General features: G+C 39.5%; 1 protein-coding gene across 1 annotated transcript in view; it reads right to left on the bottom strand.

The window, feature by feature from the left end:
- The window catches only part of CKAP5 (cytoskeleton associated protein 5), an 85,070-nt gene that overhangs the window by 36,737 nt on the left and 26,214 nt on the right, over positions 1 to 22,119 (bottom strand). The window contains exons 2-13 of the mRNA XM_014950304.1: positions 15,501 to 15,592; positions 14,764 to 14,957; positions 13,498 to 13,704; positions 10,236 to 10,407; positions 9,067 to 9,199; positions 8,675 to 8,778; positions 8,201 to 8,314; positions 7,863 to 7,967; positions 4,725 to 4,814; positions 4,457 to 4,621; positions 3,514 to 3,642; positions 2,423 to 2,605 (exon numbers count right to left, since the gene is read on the bottom strand). Coding sequence (XP_014805790.1) covers positions 2,423 to 2,605; positions 3,514 to 3,642; positions 4,457 to 4,621; positions 4,725 to 4,814; positions 7,863 to 7,967; positions 8,201 to 8,314; positions 8,675 to 8,778; positions 9,067 to 9,199; positions 10,236 to 10,407; positions 13,498 to 13,704; positions 14,764 to 14,957; positions 15,501 to 15,557 — 1,653 coding nt within the window. The 5' untranslated portion in view covers positions 15,558 to 15,592. The remainder of the gene's footprint in view (positions 1 to 2,422; positions 2,606 to 3,513; positions 3,643 to 4,456; positions 4,622 to 4,724; positions 4,815 to 7,862; positions 7,968 to 8,200; positions 8,315 to 8,674; positions 8,779 to 9,066; positions 9,200 to 10,235; positions 10,408 to 13,497; positions 13,705 to 14,763; positions 14,958 to 15,500; positions 15,593 to 22,119) is intronic.

The following is a 22,119-nucleotide window of genomic DNA, read 5'->3' as shown; positions in this document are numbered from 1 at the left end:
CCACACTTCTACATTCTAATGTCAAAAAATATGTATCTCTCTAGTACCATAACAGCTGTAGGCAAAGAAATAGCTTTCTCCTAGAGCTAACTTAATTCATATGTTGTTTTCAGACTACCACATTTCATAAAACATGTACAGTAACAAGGACACACAAGACAATGAAAGATAAGGTATGGGGGGAAGAGGTTGTAGAGAAAAGAATTATCAGGGCTCATTGAGACAGCTTTAAACTAGATTCAAAGGGGTGCAGAGATGTAACTGGGCTTGCTAGAGAGGTGCCTGGGTGTAACAGCTCAGCACTTGAGGGGCAGTGGGCTAGTATTTTTGAGAACCAGGTCTACCACCCCTCAAGGGTGAAGACTACATGCTCAACTCTCCTTCTGAAATGTTTATACACCAATGCACACAGCATGGAGAATAAACAGGAAGAACTGGAGATCTGTGTGTGGTCGCAGGACCATGTTCTCATTGCGATTAGCGAGACACGGTGGGATAGCTTGCGTGACTGGAACACTGTCATGGATGGCTATGGCCATTTTTGGAGACAGGGCCATCAAGGCGAGGTGGTGGAGTTGCTCGTTATTTGAGAGAACAACTGGAATGCATCGAGTCCTCCCTGGGAGTGTTATTTGAGAGAACAACTGGAATGCATCGAGCCCTCCCTGGGAGTGGATGAAGAGAGAGTTAAGAGCTTGTGGGTGAAGATTAAGGGGTAGGAGAGAGTTGAGAGCTTGTGGGTGAGGATTTAAGGGGTAGACCAATGTTAATTCATATGTTGTTTTCAGACTACCACATTTCATAAAACATGTACAGTAACAAGGACACACAAGACAATGAAAGATAAGGTATGGGGGGAAGAGGTTGTAGAGAAAAGAATTATCAGGGCTCATTGAGACAGCTTTAAACTAGATTCAAAGGGGTGCAGAGATGTAACTGGGCTTGCTAGAGAGGTGCCTGGGTGTAACAGCTCAGCACTTGAGGGGCAGTGGGCTAGTATTTTTGAGAACCAGGTCTACCACCCCTCAAGGGTGAAGACTACATGCTCAACTCTCCTTCTGAAATGTTTATACACCAATGCACACAGCATGGGGAATAAACAGGAAGAACTGGAGATCTGTGTGTGGTCGCAGGACCATGATCTCATTGTGATTAGTGAGACACGGTGGGATAGCTTGCGTGACTGGAACACTGTCATGGATGGCTATGGCCATTTTAGGAAAGACAGGGCCATCAAGACAAGGTGGTAGAATTGCTTGTTATTTGAGAGAACAACTGGAATGCATCGAGCCCTCCCTGGGAGTGGATGAAGAGAGAGTTAAGAGCTTGTGGGTGAAGATTAAGGGGTAGACCAATATGAGAGACACTGTTGTGGGTGTTTATTACAGACCACCTGATCAGGATGGGGAAGCTGACGAGGCCTTCTACAGGCAGCTGAAAGTAGCCTCACAATCACAGGCCTTGGTTCTCATGGGGGACTTCAGTCACCCTGATATCTGCTGGGAAGGCTACATAGCCAGGCATGTACAGTCTAGGAGGTTCCTCCAGTGTACTGATGGTAACTTCTTCACTTAGATGGTGGAGGAGCCAACAAGGAGAGGTGTACTACTGGATCTAGTTCTGACAAAGAGGGACTAGTGGAAGGCATTAAGGTTCAGGGCAGCCTTGGCTGTAGTGACCATGAAAAGATAGAGTTCAGGATCATGGGTAAAACAACAAGTAGGACTGCAACCTTGGACTTCAGGAGGGTTAACTTTGACCTCTTCAAGAAACTGCTTGCAGAAATCCCATGGGTTAGGATGCTGGAAGGTAGCATGTACGGGCTAATGGTTCAAATTATTTATGGTAACAAACTAAAAACAGTACTGAAGAAAATACTCAACAATTCAGTAGTAACCTTGCTAGTTATAAGAAGAATCATAGTAATATTTGGCTGAAGTCGTTATCACCATGGAGCACAGGAATGTTCCAACACCTGAGGCTCTTCTCAATGCCTCCAATGGTCTATCACTATTTCAATATCAAAACCTGGTATTAAGTTGTAAGTGACAAGACAGTTTGTGTCACTAAAAACTGAGATTTCAACAAGTCCATGCTCAGAAAGTCCCAGATTCTTTTTGTTGTTGAGCTCACCTACTCCTACAAAAGGACAGCAATTCCTCAGTGGAAGGAGACATTCAACAGGCCAGTAAATAATTATTCAATGCAAATTACAGACAATTGTGATTGTCAGAATCTCTTGACAATCTCTCTCACCTTGTCAGAAAGTCCCAGATTCTTTTTGTTGTTGAGCTCACCTACTCCTACAAAAGGACAGCAATTCCTCAGTGGAAGGAGACATTCAACAGGCCAGTAAGTAATTATTCAATGCAAATTACAGACAACTGTGATTGTCAGACAATCTCTTGACCATCTCTCTCACCTTCGCAGCAGGTGCTTTTTTCAGTGATCCTGGTTTGGCTGCAGCATCTTTTGTTTCTTTATCTCCACCAGGCCCTGAAAGAGCAGGGGTCTTCCCAGTAACAGGCTTGCTTTCTTTTTTCTCAGCAGCTCCTCCTGTCTTTTTGCCATAAACCAGTTCTACCTTCTCAGCACACTCTTTAATCTGGCAAGCAGTTAAAGAAGAAAAAAAAAAAGGGGAAGAAAGAAAAAAGCTGTTAAAACTACTTAGCTACCACAATGTACAGTGTACCTTCAACAGCAGTAGCTCAAACTTGCCTACTCTAGAGAAAAACATGAGAAACTCTAGAGAAACTAGAGAAGCCTACTCTAGAAAACATTGTTTACTTAATAAAATGTTCTTATCCGGTGTTCCTCACAGGAATGTTAACCAGTCAATGGCATCACCCGCCACTGTATTGCCAGAATAATTTTCCTAGTTCAAAATGAAGCATATTTATACACACAGAAAGCATTGAGACACCCCTGATACTTATAGATGCTCTAAAAAGGAATTCTTAGCACCTTAAATTATAAAATCATTTAGACAAACTTGTCACCTTATGCAAAAAACATGAAAACTTTGTTGTCGGAAAGGAAGTCTTTAATACCAAAACCTGTCTAGTAATACAGAATTACACCACATGGCCATGACCTAAAACCCTAAACTTTGTTTCAGACATAGAAAGTGCTCAAGAGCCAACACAACTGCACACCCAACCAACCAAACCCCAACCCAAAGCTCTTAATCCATCTCATAGATAATATTCAAGACTTCAAGCCAAACAGGTACTTTACATAAGAATGAAGAGATATAATTTTAATGTACTAATGCATTTTAGGTAGTGGAAGTCAAAGAAAAAATTCTGGATAATATAGCAAGAAATAAAGAGATTTCCAGATCCCCTGCAACATCATTAAGTAAAAATTAAGTTTTCAAAAACCCGTGCTGAAAGTCATCAACTAGAGAATCCTCTTTTGTCTTCTCTAGCCTAAAATGCATCTAAAAGGGAAAAATAGAGGTTGGGGCTTTTTCTTGGGTTTTGTGTTTTTAAACATTTATCATAAACTCACCCGGTCAAGTTTTAGTTTGTCTACATCTGCTAGAAAAGGATTCACAGCTTTCTCTCCAGCCACTTTCAAGGCAGTGCCTAATGCTTCAAACCCAGCATCTCTTACTTCAGGAGCAGAATCATTGATATGCTGCAGAGAAAGACAACTTGTATCATATGACTTGCAGCTCATATCTAAACAGATTCTTAAATCCATCTTCTGTATAAATCCCCCCCCCTTTCCAAAAAAAATCTACATCTAATACAGAACAATTCCTTAACTGCAGAAAAAAAAAAGATTGGTTTTCACTTGTTTTCCTATGCACTGATCAAGCCTACTGTTTCTCAGATATAGCCAGCTTCTCATCTTTGGATCTTTCACACAAGGCAAGGCTAAACATTCATGCTTTAATAGATACTGCAACACCATGAAAGTTCACAAGGAGTTTGAAGCTCTGAAACCCTGTTCAAATCTGCATTTTTGAAGCCAGGGATATTACCCCTAACAAGGCAAGGGCTATTTTGCCACGAGAAAAATAGTATACATCATTATTGTTTATACTGATAAATGCCCTGGTGTAACTGCAACGTATGAATCACTGACGGTTCTTTTATTCATCGTAAGTAAATAGTATTCCAACAAAAAGTTGCTAGAGTTGTCTGCAAGAAGCAAGTGGCACAGTGCCCAGAAGTTTATTAGTTGCAAATCACTGCCTTAATCTGTTATAAACTTGGTGGGTCTTCAGTTTCAGAGACACTTAGAAAAAGGAGACTAAGCTGTTCCCATAACTGACAGTCGTCTTCAAGTTTGACATCAGTCAAAAGTGACTCTAATGGCTACGTAGCACACAAGAACTCTTTAGCCCTGGCACTAGCAAAAGGGTTTCTCTCCCAAAACAATCTGATGTGTCACAACAGCAGTGCTCAAATCAATGCCAGAGAAGTACCAGCTCCTCCTGCTTTACCTTGAGAAGTGCGGCACAGAAAGGTTTTAACAGGCTTTTTGGCAGAGTAGAAGGTGTGCAGTGACGAAAGCTTCTTGCAATGAAAAGGGATGTTTGTTGCTTAATTGTTGGGTTTTTGTTGTCCATCACTGCCAGCACATCTTCACTTATGTTCTGCAAAGTGGTCTGTAGCGTTGGATAAAGAAGTCATTAGTTTCAGTAAAGCAAGAGAAAGGCAAATCAAAATTAGAGACCAATTCTCAGACAAGGGAGAAATTGTCACACTTACTGTAAGAAAAATTGCATCAATGGCCTCCTGCAGTGCCTGCACTACCTGAGGCTTCTTCTCTTTAAATTTCTCCAAGATTGTTGGAACAACCTGTGGAAAAGCAAAAAAAACAACCCCAAAGTCAATCCACTCTTCACTAATATAACTGGAAAGCCTGACAGTTTGCTCCTTGGTATTTTGCAGAGAAGTAAATAATGCAAAACTCATTGCTGCCCCCTCCAGGGGTACACAACAGCAGTGTAAACTAGTTTACTCTAGCTGATCTCCAATATTACATTCATTCCAGTCAATCTATTTTAAAAAGTAGATTTTTTTTTTAACTACTTCATAGCAAGGCCTTGGTATTTTGCAGAGAAGTAAATAATGCAAAACTCATTGCTGCCCCCTCCAGGGGTACACAACAGCAGTGTAAACTAGTTTACTCTAGCTGATTTCCAATATTACATTCATTCCAGTCAATCTATTTTAAAAAGTAGACTTTTTTTCTTAAACTACTTCATAGCAAAGCTAAATAAAAGGCAGATATACAAGGTCACATAATTACATATGAATACTCTGGCTCTACTGGTCTGCACACAGAGCAATAGAATGCAAATTAAACAGCTTCATAGCACAAAATGCTGTGCTCTTATACTATAAAAATCCAAGAAGGTACATAACCTGTCCCCTCTTTCCCTGCTTCCTGACAGCACTCAGCACAGCTCATTAAGCCGCCCTCATTTGACCCACAACTGACAAGACCACAGTCCTAAAACAACCCAAACCCCTTCCTGGCATGATATTTTTCAGGTCTATCCCCTTGAAAAAGCACCCCTGACACTAAACGATGCTATACTGGCATTTATCTCACAGCAATTTATACCTAATCTAACTGCTCAGTCAGTCACGGCTGAAAAAGAAAGTAAGTGTAAAAAAAAAATAAAGAAAAAAATAAAATAGCAGATAATCTCATGTGCCTCTAATATGAGCAGCTCCATTTAAACATTGTCTCTGTAAGAAGTAAGAACTTCTGCCAGCGAGGCTGAAACATGCAGAGCTTTTAACTGTGTAAAGCAGGCTATTCTCAATATTTTCATAAGTGTAAGAGTTAATAGTTTAGAAGTAGTCTGATTATCCTGGTTTGAGGTTAAGAGGTTAGGATAGAACCAACTTTCTGTTCAGTAATTTAACTTCTTAGCTAGGCCTCTTCTAACTCTCTGTAATTAACAGCATATTGTGTAGAAACCTGTTCGTTCTCAGAGTGATAAGATCTGTGTTTATGGTCAATGCCAAGGAATGGTATGCAGAGAGGTTCTTGATTACACTTACTGCTATAACAACCAAGGTCACTTAATTTTGTTATTTGCCCCGTTGGAGGGTCAGAAATGGAAAAGCTCCTCCTGCGTTCTTGATTACACTTATTGCTATAACAACCAAGGTCACTTAATTTCGTTATTTGCCCCGTTGGAGGGTCAGAAATGGAAAAACTCCTGCGGGGAGGAGCAGACAGGACAGGTGACCCAAGTCTGACCAACAGGGGTATTCCATCCCATGTGCCTCAAGCTCTGTATAAAAGCTGAGGGATTAAAGGGTCAGCCTCTTTCTCCAATGGCCAACATCTGAGAAGGACTCTGTCTGACCAACAGGGGTATTCCATCCCATGTGCCTCAAGCTCTGTATAAAAGCTGAGGGATTAAAGGGTCAGCCTCTTTCTCCAATGGCCAACATCTGAGAAGGACTCTGTCTGCTTTTGATCCCAATCCGTGTGTTCCTGTCTCCAGATTTGGAATCCAGTTCCCATCCATTGCTGAGTCCAGTCTGGGACTTCCTCAGTGCCTGTTGCTGACGTCATCCTGGGAGCTTGATACAGTTTTGTATATATTCCATTTGATTATTTTTATTTTATTATTAATATTTCATTAAAGTAGTTCAGTTCCTTCTAAACTTGTAAATCTCTTCATCCTTCCTCCTCCTCTCCTTGGAGAGAGACGTGGGGGGGGAGAGCATCTGTCACCAGTCGTTGCCCAATTCACCACAACACTGATGCCTTAACGAAGTTATAAGCTCTTGCATAATACAAAATAGATTTTTCACAGATCTTTCTACTCAAAAGGTGACATCTCAACCCCTTGCAACAAACAGCAACCCAGGCTCAGCTGGTATCCTTTGTTGGGCCACAACTTCCAAATTCCCTGATCACAAGAACTTGAGCACTAAAAAAACCTTTAATTAATACAGAATAACACCGTGAAGACCCTCATATGTGCTACTGCAGGTGCTAGACACCCCTAAACCTAATGGAGAACAAAACCATAAGAAGGAGATATTTAAAAACGTTAAGCCTCTGTTTTAGAAAATGCTGACAGGCAGAATAAGTATTTTTTAAGGAACTGTATCCTACGTGAGAGAGGGAGGGATGGAAGCAAAGTCAGTCCAGGGCTCCAAAGGCAGTTAACAGAGGTGATGCTGGGCCACGTGCACTGGACTACAGTGAGCAGTGTGGTTCTATGCTTGACTTCACCACTCTTGTTTTAACACAGCCTGCAGACTATAACATTACAGTCCTATATTTAACTAATAGAGTTTATCATAATCCCACAATTCTAGCGGCAGTCTGTTTTGTAACACTTTGAATGCCCACTCTCAGGAGAAAGCTACATCTTCCTCCTGAGTAAATAAATCCAGCAAACTAACCAAGTCAACTGGTAAAATGAGTGCTGAGATTACACAATTCATAGCTACCATTACAGTACCAAAAAAGTCATCTTCTCAACGTCATTTGCTTGGCAACCATGGTGTTATACCTGTATTCCAGAAGCTCAGCTTTTTCAATACTAACTCTGTAGCTACAAGGGTTAACCTTTTAAACACAAATAGATACAAGATAAATAATAAGATAAATAAACAGATATAAGAAAGCTTCTTACAACTACAGACAACTTTCAGAATGAAAGAGACTTTCTACAAACTGTTGTTCAGACTTCAGGAGATTCGAATATTTCTGAAGCAGCGAGATTCAGTAACTTTCCAATTCATCACAAAATGTAACACTACCAGTAGCCAGACACATCAGTTACCTCATCTCTAAGCTAATTATTTCCTGGTCACCAGCATCAATTAAAAAAAAAAGAAAAGAAAAGAGTTCATACTCTTACTTACATGCCCCGCATACTGTCCAAATTTCTTTCGGAGCCCAGTAGCCAGGCCAGCAAGGCATTTGGCAGCCAAAGCAACTAACATAACATTTGTATCCTTTCCAACAACCTGAGGAGAAAAAGCAAAACAAACCAAACAAGTTAAAGACTGAAAATCCAAGTTTCAGAGACTTTCAAGAATTTCTTGGAATAATCAGTGTGCCATTGATTGGGTTATTTCCACCATCGTTCCAGCTAATAGTTTTCTACTCATGAGCATTATCTCAACTGTAACTTTTAAAGTATAATATAAATAAGTTAAAAAAAAATTAAACCATACACACACTCGGTTTTATTTATTACCTTTTTGAGAACTTTCACTAAGTCTGCATAGTCTCCTGATTCCAGTTTGGGATTTTTCACCAGCACTTCAACAGCTTCTAGAGCTTCTTTCCTCTCTTGCCACTTTTTTGCTTCCTGCAGAGCAAGTTTATATTCATTGATAAATAAAAACACTTCTAGAGAAGCATACTTGCCACAAACCATAGATTTTAAACTTAATTTTATCCTGAGAAAGCCGAAGTCTCTTTACAGATCAACATCAATAACTGCAATGAAATATGAAATACAGTCCTTCCTCAGGACACCTCAGCTCCTTAAAGTTACAGTTTTCTTGCTGGTAAATCAAATTCAGACTTATTTACGATAGTTTACTTAAACTAGGCTGTTATTATCCATGTATCAGTAAAGCACACATTGCAGAAGGCCAGTAAGTCTTAAGACTCGTTAGCTCCACGTGTCATAGAATTAAGTGGTAGTATTTAAGTTTATGCTTACTATTTTCTCATAGAAGTCTTTGGGAAGCTTGGAAAGAATTTCTACAGCTTCAAGCAACTCATACGCATCTACTTGTGGTACCGCCTCTTCCTCATCATCATCTCCTGCAACCAGGAGAGAGAAAAATATAAGCAAAGCAACAAATGAGATTGTGACTACAGCACCACTTAAGGCTCATTATTTAAAAAGTACTATCAGCAGATGTGGTTTTGCTGTTCCAAAGGACGGATACTCTTCCATATAAAGTTTTTGCCCCAGCCACATTTTCTTGTGTGCTGCATCCCACACGTTTGCCACCAGGTTGAGTAAAAACACTTTTACAATTCAATGCATTCCTCCACAGTGTACCACTGGTATATTTCCCAATCCCTGAGCTGCATTAAGTGATTTACCTCCATCTGCATCTCCTCCAACTGCCTGCTGCTGCTCAAACTTTGCTTTCAACTCCTGTTGGGAACGCAGGAACCTGGTCTGCTTCGGGGCAGCTGATGACACTTTGACCCACTCTTCTTCCAGTTCTTTTAGCTGCCAAAAGGGAGAAGAATCATCCTGTCAGAGATGTTTTGTACATTCCCCAAGACAAGCAACACTTCATGGAAAGCAATGCAGTTTTCCCATTTCAAAGCCATGACAGCACTGCCCTTCAAGTTATTTTTTCTCTACCACCAAACTAATGACTTCCTCTCCTTGTTCACTATTCAGAAACGTCTGACCAAGTATATCCACAGAACCAAATATCATCAACAAAAATACTAATGCAAAGCATTTACACAAGAACAAACTGTAAAACAGTCAGAGTGGCCTGTCTCCTCTGTAGAAGCTTTACAATAAAAATGGCTGAGGCATGAAGGAAGATCCTTTTGTTACAGCCATACTATTATTACACACTAAAATTAAGATCAAACAAACATGTTGAGCTACATTTGATGAGACACTTTGGGTTTTTTTTTTTTCAAGAACATGCCTTTTCCCAGCAAGTTACTGCTTTCCACCAGAACGCAATTAACTCAAGTGGGTAGGATGGCAGGATGCATAAATAATTTATAAATTTTTAAAATAAGGGAGTGTTCCATCTCCAATAGCATAGCTAGCTATCATAATGCAATGCCACTTCCTGAAGTGGGACAGTCACATCCCGAGCACCACCAGAACAAGTCCTTCAGAGGCTGCACAGAGGAAAAAACTTCAGGAAAAAAGGAAACTGAGAAGGAAAAGGTCAACTTGAAGCGAAGGGGTCTTTTATAAGCCCCTTGCCCTTGGTTTAAGTCTCCAAGAAATACCATTCTACTTCTCACATTCCCTCCTTAGTTTCAACATGATGCTTCCCCCCCTCAACTTCACATATATTCAAAGCAACAAAACATTGTCATGATTTCTTTACAAATAACAAAGAGGGACTAAAGTTTCAGGTAAAGTTACAAAATAAAGCTAACAAATAACTTTGCTATTACTGAAAAAAGTCCAGCTATGACTTAAAGAATGCCCAACACCACAGGATGGTGGAGGGTGAGCACAGAAGTGTTTTCTTGAAAATTTGGATACACAACTACTTTCTGCTTACCTGAACAGAATTTATGTTCTGCAATGGAGGTCTCAGAGCATCCCTTATCCAACGGTAGATCTCCACAGCAAGGAGTTTGGCTTCATCTCGAACAGCCTTTTCCCGAGACTCAAAAAGTTTTGGCAATACTTTAATAATTGGCTTCAGTGAGATTATTTTTGAACCAAATTCACTGAAAGTTAAAAACATGGAATAGTATCAGTGTCCACATGTGAACCAGAGAGGGATCCACAAATAATATTTTTTTAAACAATCTATGAAATGCTTCCAGTGTACATTTAGAAATTGTGTCATTTACTCAAATCATTATTATAGTTATCATTTTGTGAAGCTACTAAGCTAATGTAAAATTTAAAGAATATTTGCCCTATCATAATTACCCTCCACGCCCAGCTTGGAATTACAAAATCAGGCTTCTGAAATTACTTCAAAGCACTTAATCCAATCTGCTGCTTAAATCTGTTCCCTTGCCAGGGGGGGAAAGAAAAAAAGAGAAAAAAGAAAAAAGTGTCCCTAGACCAAAATTTGTATGACCTACTTTTTTTTTTTTTTTAATCAGAATAGAATCTCCTTTGTCTATCCTTGGAGGGAAACGGCAGTAAAAGCATTAGTCACTTCTGCACTTGTTGGACCAGATAATTATAGTGAGCCTAGGTCATCCTCACAGAATATACACGTGTTGAAATAGGTGTTGCTGAAAGGACACATAAAACAAGTTTTCCCAGCCCATCAGCCTTCCCTGTCAGCAGATTCTACATCTTGTTGAATATACTAAACTTCCTTTTTCAATCACTGCTGAATGACAGCACAAGAACTTTGTTTTCATCCGAATAATAAACTTAACTGCTACAGTTCTTAAAGCATCCTATCTCCTCAGAAGCCATAGGGTTGGTTTCTTGGTTTGTTTTTTTTTTTTTATTCAGAAGCATTTCTTTTTCTTGAGAACTCTGAATTAACCTTTCCAACCACACTACTACTTCTGCTTCATGTACCATGTGAAAAAGCTAGTAAAGGTGGCTGCCCAAGAACCAAAACTTACATAGCTCTAGAATCTTTGGAAAGTGAGATAACTGGTTTATTGCCAAGCCCACTTTGAGAAATATTAAGTGTTAAAACCTGCAAAAAGGGCTCCAGTCTTTGAAGCAGCACAACTTAAATGCAGAATATGAACAAATGAGTTGTTCAAGATTTTTGTTCTACTACCATGAATCAAAAAAAGAGCACATCGGGAAATGTGCTATGCTAATTCTCTTATTCTCTAATTCATATAATATTCTGCAATTCAGACCACGACAGGAAAGAACCTTAGCACAAGATAAAAAGCACCAGAAACTAATCTAGTTAGCTACTCAAGCTACCCACCTAGGTACAACACAGACAAATTTTGTTATTGATGTCATACCCTATCAAATTTAGGCAGCAACAAAGATCAGAAGACAGAAGTCAAGTCAATAAGACTCCATGAAAGAATTTGATCTTGTCATTTCAAAGACAATAAAATAGTGCATATGAAAAAAAAAAATAGGCAGATCTGGCACATTTTATAGACGTGGTTAGTTGAAAGATAGTGAGGAAGGTTATGAGGATTTCTAATTACACTTTACTCTTAAAAGGACATTTGGTTAGGTAAGGCAATTTAAACTAACTTAAATATATTCTTAAATGTGGGACAGTAGTGTCACATAGTAGAAGCACAGGTAATGTGCTAGACCCAGTGCTTTATTTTGACTTCTATTACAGAAGCCTGAAATAATTAGTTTAAAAAGGACTACCCACATACATGCTCCAGCAAGTTCCCTAAAAAATACCTAACATAATACACTCTTCATCTATATTATACAATTGTCACATGAACTACTTCTCAGGAAAACTTCAGTATTAATGGGCAGAATACTTTTATCTGTTTCCTTTTTAAAAATATGAAATCTAGCAGACAGTGCAAAATATACACATCAAGTATAAGAATTTGATAAAATCCCAGTATTTTTGATTCAAGTCATTAAGGCAGCAAACATACTTGGAGTGGAACAAATAAAAAAGATGTTCTAAATATAATCTTGAAACCAATTATCCCATCCTAAGTTAAATTGGATTTGATTTTTGGGGACCAATATCAGGTTTTTTTTTTAATAAAGAAGTTATGACATGCACAATGGAAGCTTACTGTATGAGGTTTTTTCTCTTTTTTTTTTCCTTTCTTCCAAAAACTATCAGGTTTTTTTTTTAATAAAGAAGTTATGACATGCACAATGGAAGCTTACTGTATGAGGTTTTTTCTCTTTTTTTTTCCTTTCTTCCAAAAGTAATGTGCTAGACCCAGTGCTTTATTTTGACTTCTATTACAGAAGCCTGAAATAATTAGTTTAAAAAGGACTACCCACATACATGCTCCAGCAAGTTCTCTAAAAAATACCTAACATAATACACTCTTCATCTATATTATACAATTGTCACATGAACTACTTCTCAGGAAAACTTCAGTATTAATGGGCAGAATACTTTTATCTGTTTCCTTTTTAAAAATATGAAATCTAGCAGACAGTGCAAAATATACACATCAAGTATAAGAATTTGATAAAATCCCAGTATTTTTGATTCAAGTCATTAAGGCAGCAAACATACTTGGAGTGGAACAAATAAAAAAGATGTTCTAAATATAATCTTGAAACCAATTATCCCATCCTAAGTTAAATTGGATTTGATTTTTGGGGACCAATATCAGGTTTTTTTTTTAATAAAGAAGTTATGACATGCACAATGGAAGCTTACTGTATGAGGTTTTTTCTCTTTTTTTTTTCCTTTCTTCCAAAAACACACAGTGTACCCAATTGAAGATGCTCGCATCAGTGAGGAAAACAATGGTGGTGTTTTTTTTTTTTTTTTTTTTCCAAAAAAGGACTACATTTTAGTTTTCCCATCAGTGAGTTGATTTCTGCTATTCAGAAGAGAAGCTCCACAGTCTGGAACAAGACACACTAACCCTGCCCTTCTTTCAGAGGTCCATTGTGAAAATGGAAGTTTGGTAAACAGTTGCCCTGAACGAAAGTGATCCAGATGAGGCTGGTACAAAAAAGACATCCCTCACATCTAACAAATCCCGTGACGCTCTGAACTGTTGTTGTCAAAAAATTTAACAGTTCAGTAAAGATACATCCTATTCAACAAAATAAGGGCCTGCTAAAAAGATTTAAGCAACAAATCAGACTCTACACACAGCTGGGGTGAGGGGGAACAAACCACAAACTAAAAACTAAAAGCTTACCTTAGTGCTTTCCTCAGTGTCTCTATACATGCTACTATGATTTTCGGGTTTTTGTTGTCCAGTCCCTTTAGTAATTCTTCTTGTACTGCCTCCCCTTTCTCAATTTCTATATACATTAGACATATATCTAGACCCAGCTCTTTTGCTCTGGCTTTTGGCTGATTGAACACTTTAGTTACAACTCCAGATGCTACTTCTCCTGTTGTCCTGAAAGATGAGAGAGTGTTAGTTTAAGTGAAGCAGGTGTTTTACACCATTACCCACAGACAAAAGTACACACAACACCCAAAACACGGATTAAAACTCAGCAAGTCCTCCAGTTAACTTTGAAGGTAATAACCTTTTGTAAGAAGGGATTTCAACCTCTAGTTTAATCAAAAGAACTCCTGCAGAGTTCTAGTGCCTAACTTATTCCTAATTCTGGACTACACCAGACAGCAAACAGTAGGCATTTTCTCAAAAGCCCATTCATTTATATACACTAGTAATAGTCCACAAATAAATGGCATTTCCTGGAATTCTGTATGTTACAGTTAACTAATGTATAGTTAGTACACAACCAGTATCTATTTCAAAGGTCCAACCAACTGAAGCAAGGGCTTTGGAAGGTTGTTAGGTTTTTAAACAAAGCCTTGGGTTTGTTTATTTGGTGGTGTTTGACAAAGCCTTGGGTTTGTTTATTTGGTGGTGGTTTTTTTTTTTAAGCTAAAACTTAATTTAATCAGGTCACAAAGTCAGTGCACCAGAGCACTGATCTGGCCCATTAGATGCTACTATTTCACTCTTGGGAGTACAGGCTATTTCATGGGCTAGACTGCAGTGAAATACTAACAAGCATCCTGTGGAGAAACTGACAGGTACAAAGATTCATATTGGTTAAGATGGATACAACACCACATAAGCATAACCCCATTTTATTTCATGAATGAATTACACTAATCTCTCCTAAAAAGGCTCCCTGTATGTACAGACCCTGTTCCTGTTTGAAAAGGAGTCCAGCTCGCAGCACCTAAACCACCAAATTACTGATTCACTTTCTCTACCATTTCAGAAATTTCTACTATTGCGTTTAAAAGTTTCTTTGAACATTGTAAGCAATTTCTGACAAGTTAATATGCACATGGAGGCCATCTACAAGCCTACCACTCAGCAAATTCTCTAAATTAGAAAGCAAGTTCTGCTCTCAACAGCAAAGATCAGATTTGTTAGTGGCCACTGTACAATTTATCTGCAGCCTTTTCAGAGGGGCAAGGAAAGGATACTTACTTCCCAGCTACGTGAGCATTTTCAACATAAGCAAGCGCTGCCTCCAGACCTTTCAACTGAGCCACTGCATTGGAGTCTGTCACAAATTTTTTTATCAATCCAAGATACTTGGACCACTCAGGACTCTTTTCATCATCTATCTTCTGGAAGAGCTTAAGGGCTTCTTCATAACCATTTAATCTGGCTTTCCACAGCTGAAAGCAGAAAGGAGACATTTAAATGTTGTGTTAATACAATCTGAAACCACCAATTTTGCAAAATTCTTCAATCATAGTTGAAAGTGTGCTCAGTGAGCTGGCATCTGCAAGATTTCTCTTCAATGACTAGATGAAGAATGTGCAACAGGACAAAATACTTGCTCTTCTCCTGCCAAGAATGATCTGGACAGAGATATGCCAGTCTTTCCCACTGCTCTTCATGAGCTCTAACAATCACTGATGAGGAGGTGGGAGCCCAACAATAGTTTCAGCTACAGATGAGTAATTTCTCCACATGAATGACTGCACTGATCTTTCAGTGCACAAGCTTACGCCATCCACATTATCATGCTACTAAATTCTGCTTAATAAATGTTATTCAGCCTTTAGGTTGGATAGAACTGATGTGGTTTCAAAGCTGTTGTGCGCACGCTGTGCAGCTGTCGAGATTACTTAACTGTGGTGTACTCAGATAGGAAAGTATCACAGAAATCAGTCAAGCCTAACCTGCAACCCAAGCCCAAAGACAAGATCTCCTACCTTGTGTTCACATTTCTGGTCAATGGGCAGTTTCATCCACTCACTGTCGTCCCCCATTGTAACTCAGGTTCTCTCTATAATTACAGTAATTCCTGTGGAGACAGAGACAAGTTAGAACATAGAAAAATACATGTGAGGTGCTACCCACAACATGCTTCTACTTAGGAAAAACAAAACAAAACAATACAACAAAGACAGCTCTGTAGCAAACCTACTGCTAATGCACAACCCACTCTCCCAAGCTCGTAATTATATTTAGATATGCACTACTAAGAGTAGACCACTATTCCGTTAGCCCTGGAAGGCTACCAGAACCCATTAAAGATTAGAGAGCAGTGCAATTTGTAATCTCTCAGACACTAGAAGTCTCGGTCTGGGAAAGTTTTAGTAAGCAGAGAGAGCACGCACAATAAAACCTCGTCTATGCTTGAGGAAGAATGTACCATGATTAAGGCCCTAAAACAAAATGAGTACACAACAACAGCAGAAAACTGACTTCTACTGACACATGCTTTCGGCAACAGGTGCCATGAATCAGTGTCAAAAAATAATCGGGTGCTAGTGTAAGAACAGCCATTTTAACAACTTTACAAACGACACAGTTGAAATCAACAGTACTGCAAGAAGAACAAAAACCCAGTTTTGCAAGCTGGCCACTTTATGCCCTAATTCTAATGCAGCTAGCATCAGCAACTGTCATCAAGAGATCACAGAATGATACGGGGTTGGACAGGACCTCTGGAGATCATCTAGTCCAACCCCCTGCCAGAGCAGGGTCACCCAGAGCAGGTCGCACAGGAACACATCCAGGTGGGGTTTGAATGTCTCCAGAGAAGGAGACTCCACCCCCTCCCTGGGCCGCCTCTTCCAGGGCTCTGCCACCCTCAAAAAGTAGTTCCTCCTCACGTTTAGGTGGAACTTCTTATACTCAAGTTTGTGCCCATTTCCTCTTGTCCTGTCACTGGGCACCACTGAAAAAAGACTGGCCCCATCCTCTTGACACCCACCCTTTAAGGGTGTCGATCAGATCCCCCTTCAGCCTTCTCTTCTCCAGACTACAAAGACCCAAGTCCCTCAGTCTTTCCTTGTAAGAGTGATGCTCCAGGCCCCTACTCATCTTCGTGGTCCTAAGAGCAGTTTCTCACCACACATAGGGCTCAAATCCTTACTCATACAAGTTCCTAAGTGTTTTCCTCCTCCTTCTCCACCCCCCCCACTTTCCTTCTTATTAAAATAAGAATACTGACCATTAGGGTATGAGAGATGAGACCTCAGGCTCAATGCCCATCTCAGACACACTGCACAACTCCCTTAACTGCTCAGAGAAGGAGAGGATAATGCCTGATGGGGAGGAGATCAGCCAAATGAAAATAGCAGCAGAGGTAATGAGAGGGCTCCCAACATCATTTATACAAACAAACAAAAATCAAACCTGAGGAGGAATAACACATTCCAGCATATAGGCTCCAAGGCATAGACAAAGCTGACCAAAAGTCTAAAAACTGGCCAGCGTATACAACAACTTATCACTACAGGCATATAAATATACCATACTAGCAGAATATTCCTAATGGAAATTCAGGCTATGCCAGCAAAATGGCATACTTTAACCTACAAAGCATTTCACCTGAGGTACAGAGGTTCTCTGCAGAAAATTAACCCCTAGAATTAGGAGCATAATTTCACTGGTGTAAGCTAATATAAAGCAAATTCTCCAAAGCTTTCTGCCAGCCACACTAACGCTAACATACAGCTAACTCAGACAGCAAAATTAGGTTAGCAACAGCCAACAATAAAAAACAATCTTTTTTTCTCCCTTACTGGATTAGCTAGAAGACACTTAAAAAAAAGAACCACCCAAATCACTAATAAATTTTAAAAAAATAAAATCAAACAACAAAACAAACCCCCACCAGCTACCAACATACACACCCACCCCAAACTACATTAAACTTCCCTTAAATGTTTATATAAATTCCTATGGATGTTAATATTGGCCTTACAATTGCATAAACCTAGTGATTTACCCAACGGCAAGATCATGAAAGTCAGTGTCAGGACAGAAGTCGGCTGCATGTATAAACAAACATATTCAAGCATTATTATGGTTTGTCCTTCTCATTTCACTAGCAGTGATGTGGACACTTTTCCTTGACAACAGTGGTACTGAGAAGCTTGCTTTTTCAGACAAAAAAGAAAAAAAAGCATTAAGAGGGCCAAAGATGAGGAGATGAGGACTTAATTAATCCCTAGAACTATAAGCCATTGAGAATGAAGGGATCCCTCTGCTCATTATGTAAGAAACAAAGTACACAGAAGTGAGGCTACCTAAAACCCATTCTAGTGAACCATTAATTCTGGTATACTCTTTTAAAATGTACAACTTAAAGAAAAAAAACTCTGGCTTAAATACTGGTCACACCATTCCTCCATGTCCAAAATTGACAAGAAAAAAGTACTGCGACTCTAAAAGTTACAATGAAAAGAAAACTTGAGTTTGAAATGCCATACCAAAACCATATAATCACAAGAGGTCAACAGGGCAAGTGAGTTACTACATCTTTTTGCATAGAAGTCCCACCAGCTTTTTACAATAGAGCCCGCTTTCACCTGTTTAAGCTCTTCTGAAACTCTACTGCTTGCTTTTTCTCTGCCCATACCTCTCATTTATTCCCTTATCCCTTCCTTCAGCCTGCTACGGAGTTCAAAATTAAATCAACAGCTCCCCGATTCGAATTCAATGCATTTTACCTATTTAAAGAAAAAAAAAAAGAAGAAAAAACACACCCTCAAACAAACACAAAAAACCCCAACCAAAACCCACCCCACACCCAAAAGCAAGACACTTACGGCAAACATGGAGGTGGGGGTAAAACTCTATCTAGCCCTATGACTGTGACGATTCCTCTCCAACAGAAAAAGAGGAGACAGCGTTCATATTTACAACTTTCTAAATAGTTCACCTAGTGAAGGGTGCAGGAACGCCCTGGCGTGAGCACAGTTACAGCAGAAGACTTCTTTCAGCCACTCAAGTTAGTTCTGCAGCCAAGCACCACCAGGAAAGACGCAGCTTTGCCAGTATAAGCTGTGTTTGCATCACAAATACGTCCATCTTAATGTACCCATACCGAAATAACGGGGTACTTCCCCGGCGTGGATGCAGAAGACATAAATAGATATAATGGTCTCTTCTCAAACTCACGCATGCCTTGGCCAAGAATAAGCAGAGTGAACTTAATAGGATGTTGGGTAGTTCCAAATCTCGCTCGGAAACTTGGAGGTAATTCAAGTCACTACCTATATATACCATTTCGTTGAGAAAAACATAAGGAACCAATAATAGGACAATACCTATTTTTCTGTTTTCTTTGTGAATAACTAAAGCACTGATATACCTTCCAGCAGCAGAAACACCAGAATAGTTTTGGCACCTGCACCAAGACAGAGCCCCACATACATCCTGGTCATTTAGAAAACCATTTGCAGCATGAACTTCCTACTTCAACAAGAAAAAGACACATTTACTTCTCTGCAGAAATCTATTCTGCAAGGAAAATCTTACTGTAAGACAGCGACTACCTTACTACAATCCTAAAATCAGTTCAAACTCTCAAGTCAGGCCCCACTCTATGAAAAAGGGTTGTCCATTACAAGGCCGATACTGAGTCACAAATACTTTTGCCCTTACACATACCCAGCAGTCCATTGCTACCCAGTGTGACCTCTTGCTTGTAGACCCTTAGTGCACATTATAGAATCTAGAAGAAAAAAGATCTAGATTTTCCCTTGCCAAGACCACAATGTACTCAACCTGGGGTGGGGGAAAGCAGGGGACGGGGACAACACAGCACAATGATGGGACAGATACAGGGAAGGGAGATGGACAACCACGAAACTGTGCATTTTCTCACCCGTTTTTTCGGTGTGATCCAGTCAATTCCCCTACTATTTTCAGTTGTAACATCTACAATCCTGACTTCGATTATAAAATGGGTTAAGTTGCCTCCTGCGCTGAATCCGGTATCTAAAAATAGTGATAACATTATACTTTCTCCCTGCCTGCCCCCACCCAATATCTTACAAATCCCTCCAGGACACACAGTTTATCAGAAAGTATTCCACGGTCACAGAGGGAGTGCTCCTCTTAAACCATCCCTTCCTTCTCCCTTCATCACTGCTCACACCGCTCCTAATGCCAAGATCTTGTACTGTCTATATCTTGCATTTATATAAAGCTTTGTTTTGTTGTTTTATTTATTAGAAGCTTCACTTTCTCTGTAAAGACATGTAAACCTCCAGCCATTACTTCTCACCACCCAAATAGCAAGTAGCCTCATTATACAACCATGCAGCTAAATTATGTTATAACTAGTGAATTTGCAGCAAGGAAGTGTTTGACCTACATAGCTTTCTCGTTACCACAACTCAGAACAAACAGATTTTTTAAGCCTTTCAGTAACAATATTCACTGTGGTAGGATCCAGAAAACGACATCTCCGAAGTGATTGAACCACCAGAAATAAGTGCTGTGAGAAAGGTTTGCTATTAACATGGCCAACACAACATTTCCTAACGCGAGTCAGCTGAGGGAATCCGCAATGGAGATGAAGAACAAATCCTCCCTGACAGTTCTTGGCAGGACAAGTTCTTATATTATGGAGCAGTGAGAAAATGAGAACCATCAAGGAAAGAATAGGACGTATATCAAAGGGAGACCACGAAAAAAGCAGCAAGTGCAGAAAATATTCACAAGGTAGCACAGATGCAAGAATTTCTAGTGTAAAAGTGACAATTCCCCACTGAATGTAAGTTTAGGAAACAAATTTATCAACACATTAAGAGATTATGGAAAAGTGTCAGTACCTGAAAGTCTGAATTAACTACACACTACTCTGAACAGCTCCTATTCAGCTTCTAAATAAATTCTTTCTCTGATACAATTTTGAGGGCCGAATAGCATCAAACTTCCAGCTTCACAGGGTACAGCTAAAGACAATCCTTTCATCATAAACACCCTAAACCAGGTTTTATTTGGAAGTATGCATTTATCACCTAACACATTTTATTATGGTTTCACCTTCCAGACCATTTTCTACAGAAAATGCGCAAAGGCAAACTAGGAAGCAATTTTATGCTAAACAAAACCAGATTTTTATTGATACTGATTGTCTACTTCTCATTACTCACTTCCACCTACTGAACATCACCGTCACACAAGGGAATGAAGCATTTTGATATTTTAAAAGTTTCTTAAAAAACATTACTCAAAAGAGTAAGATCTGAGCAAGCAAGACAGGCCCTTTTTAAAGGAAAAAAAAAATATTGGAAGTGTTCCTATATAGTAGGGCACATACTTGGAAAGCATATAGCTTTATGTCACATTTCAGATGGAACTATACTTCTCAGTAGACAGTTCTCCATCAGTACAGCCCACAGCCTCCCTAGCAGAGAAATTCTTATTTGTTTAATGGCAGTTTTGGGTCATATTTGCTCTTTGGCTCTGAAATGATAAAGTTTCACTTTCTTAGAAATTTAGCCCAGCAGGTTTTAGGTATTGGCCAGCTAAACCCTCTCAATAAACACAATATAAGGTAGCTCAGAAAAAAAAGGCTGAAAAATTCAAGTAATCATAACATTTTTATTTTTTTTTATTTTAAACAACATCTGGACTCACTAAGTATTTTGAAAAGCACACAAATCTAAGAACCATAGCCTAATCAGTCAGTGAAATAATGCAGTTGCTTTAGTAAATTCCACATAATCGAAAGGAAATCTGAAGTCCAGCTAACAATCTGGAACCGCAGATACCTGCAAAAGCAGCAAAAAGTCAGAAGAACTTTCAGGTAGACCATAAATGTGCTTTTCAGCTTCAGCCCACTTATCTTTTGATGACAAACAAAAGAACTAGAGGTTAAAAAAAAATATCCAAAACCACAGAAGATTATTTGCTGCTTAAGCAATAAAAATTTCCTAAGATTGGCGTTTTCAATGAAATGATTAATTAGAAATTGCAAGATACATAGAGTCTTCATGAAAGGAAAGCAGGACCTTGGAATAATGGCAAGTTACTAGTAAGGGAGGTAGATACTTAATTTCTCTGGAAAGAAAAATGTTTTAATACATAGTCTCCAAAGTAACTGATGCCATTCTTTTCCACGCACCTAACAGGGAGAGACAACACAAAATAAACCGACCTTCTGCCACAGCTAAGAGCAAAAAGCAATTTCTGACTGCATGGGTGAGCCTGGAGTAAGGCCAGTCCTACAGACCAGAGAGGGGCAAGAGGGAAAAGGGCAACCCACTGGTGAGTTTGTGCGCGCTGACATAATCCTAGGGGTGGCCAGCTGAAGGGAAAGATGTCAGTAGGGCCGTGCTTAAGCAAACTCCCCCATCCCTCAAGGTGTTTAGAATCATAGAATGGTTAGGGTTTGGAAGGGACCTCAAAGATCATCCAGTTCCAATCCCCCTGCCCTGGGCAGGGACACCTCCCACCAGACCAGGTTGCTCCAAGCCCCATCCAGCCTGGCCTTGAACCCCTCCAGGGATGGGGCATCCACAACTTCCCTGGGCAACCTGTTCCAGTGCCTCACCACCCTCATAGTAAAAAATTTCTTCCTGA

Source organism: Calidris pugnax, unplaced genomic scaffold (assembly GCF_001431845.1).
Source record: "Calidris pugnax isolate Ruff unplaced genomic scaffold, ASM143184v1 scaffold68, whole genome shotgun sequence".
Classification (NCBI taxonomy): domain Eukaryota; kingdom Metazoa; phylum Chordata; class Aves; order Charadriiformes; family Scolopacidae; genus Calidris; species Calidris pugnax.
Note: the sequence above shows the minus strand (reverse complement) of the source record. Positions and strands in the feature narration are given on the sequence as shown.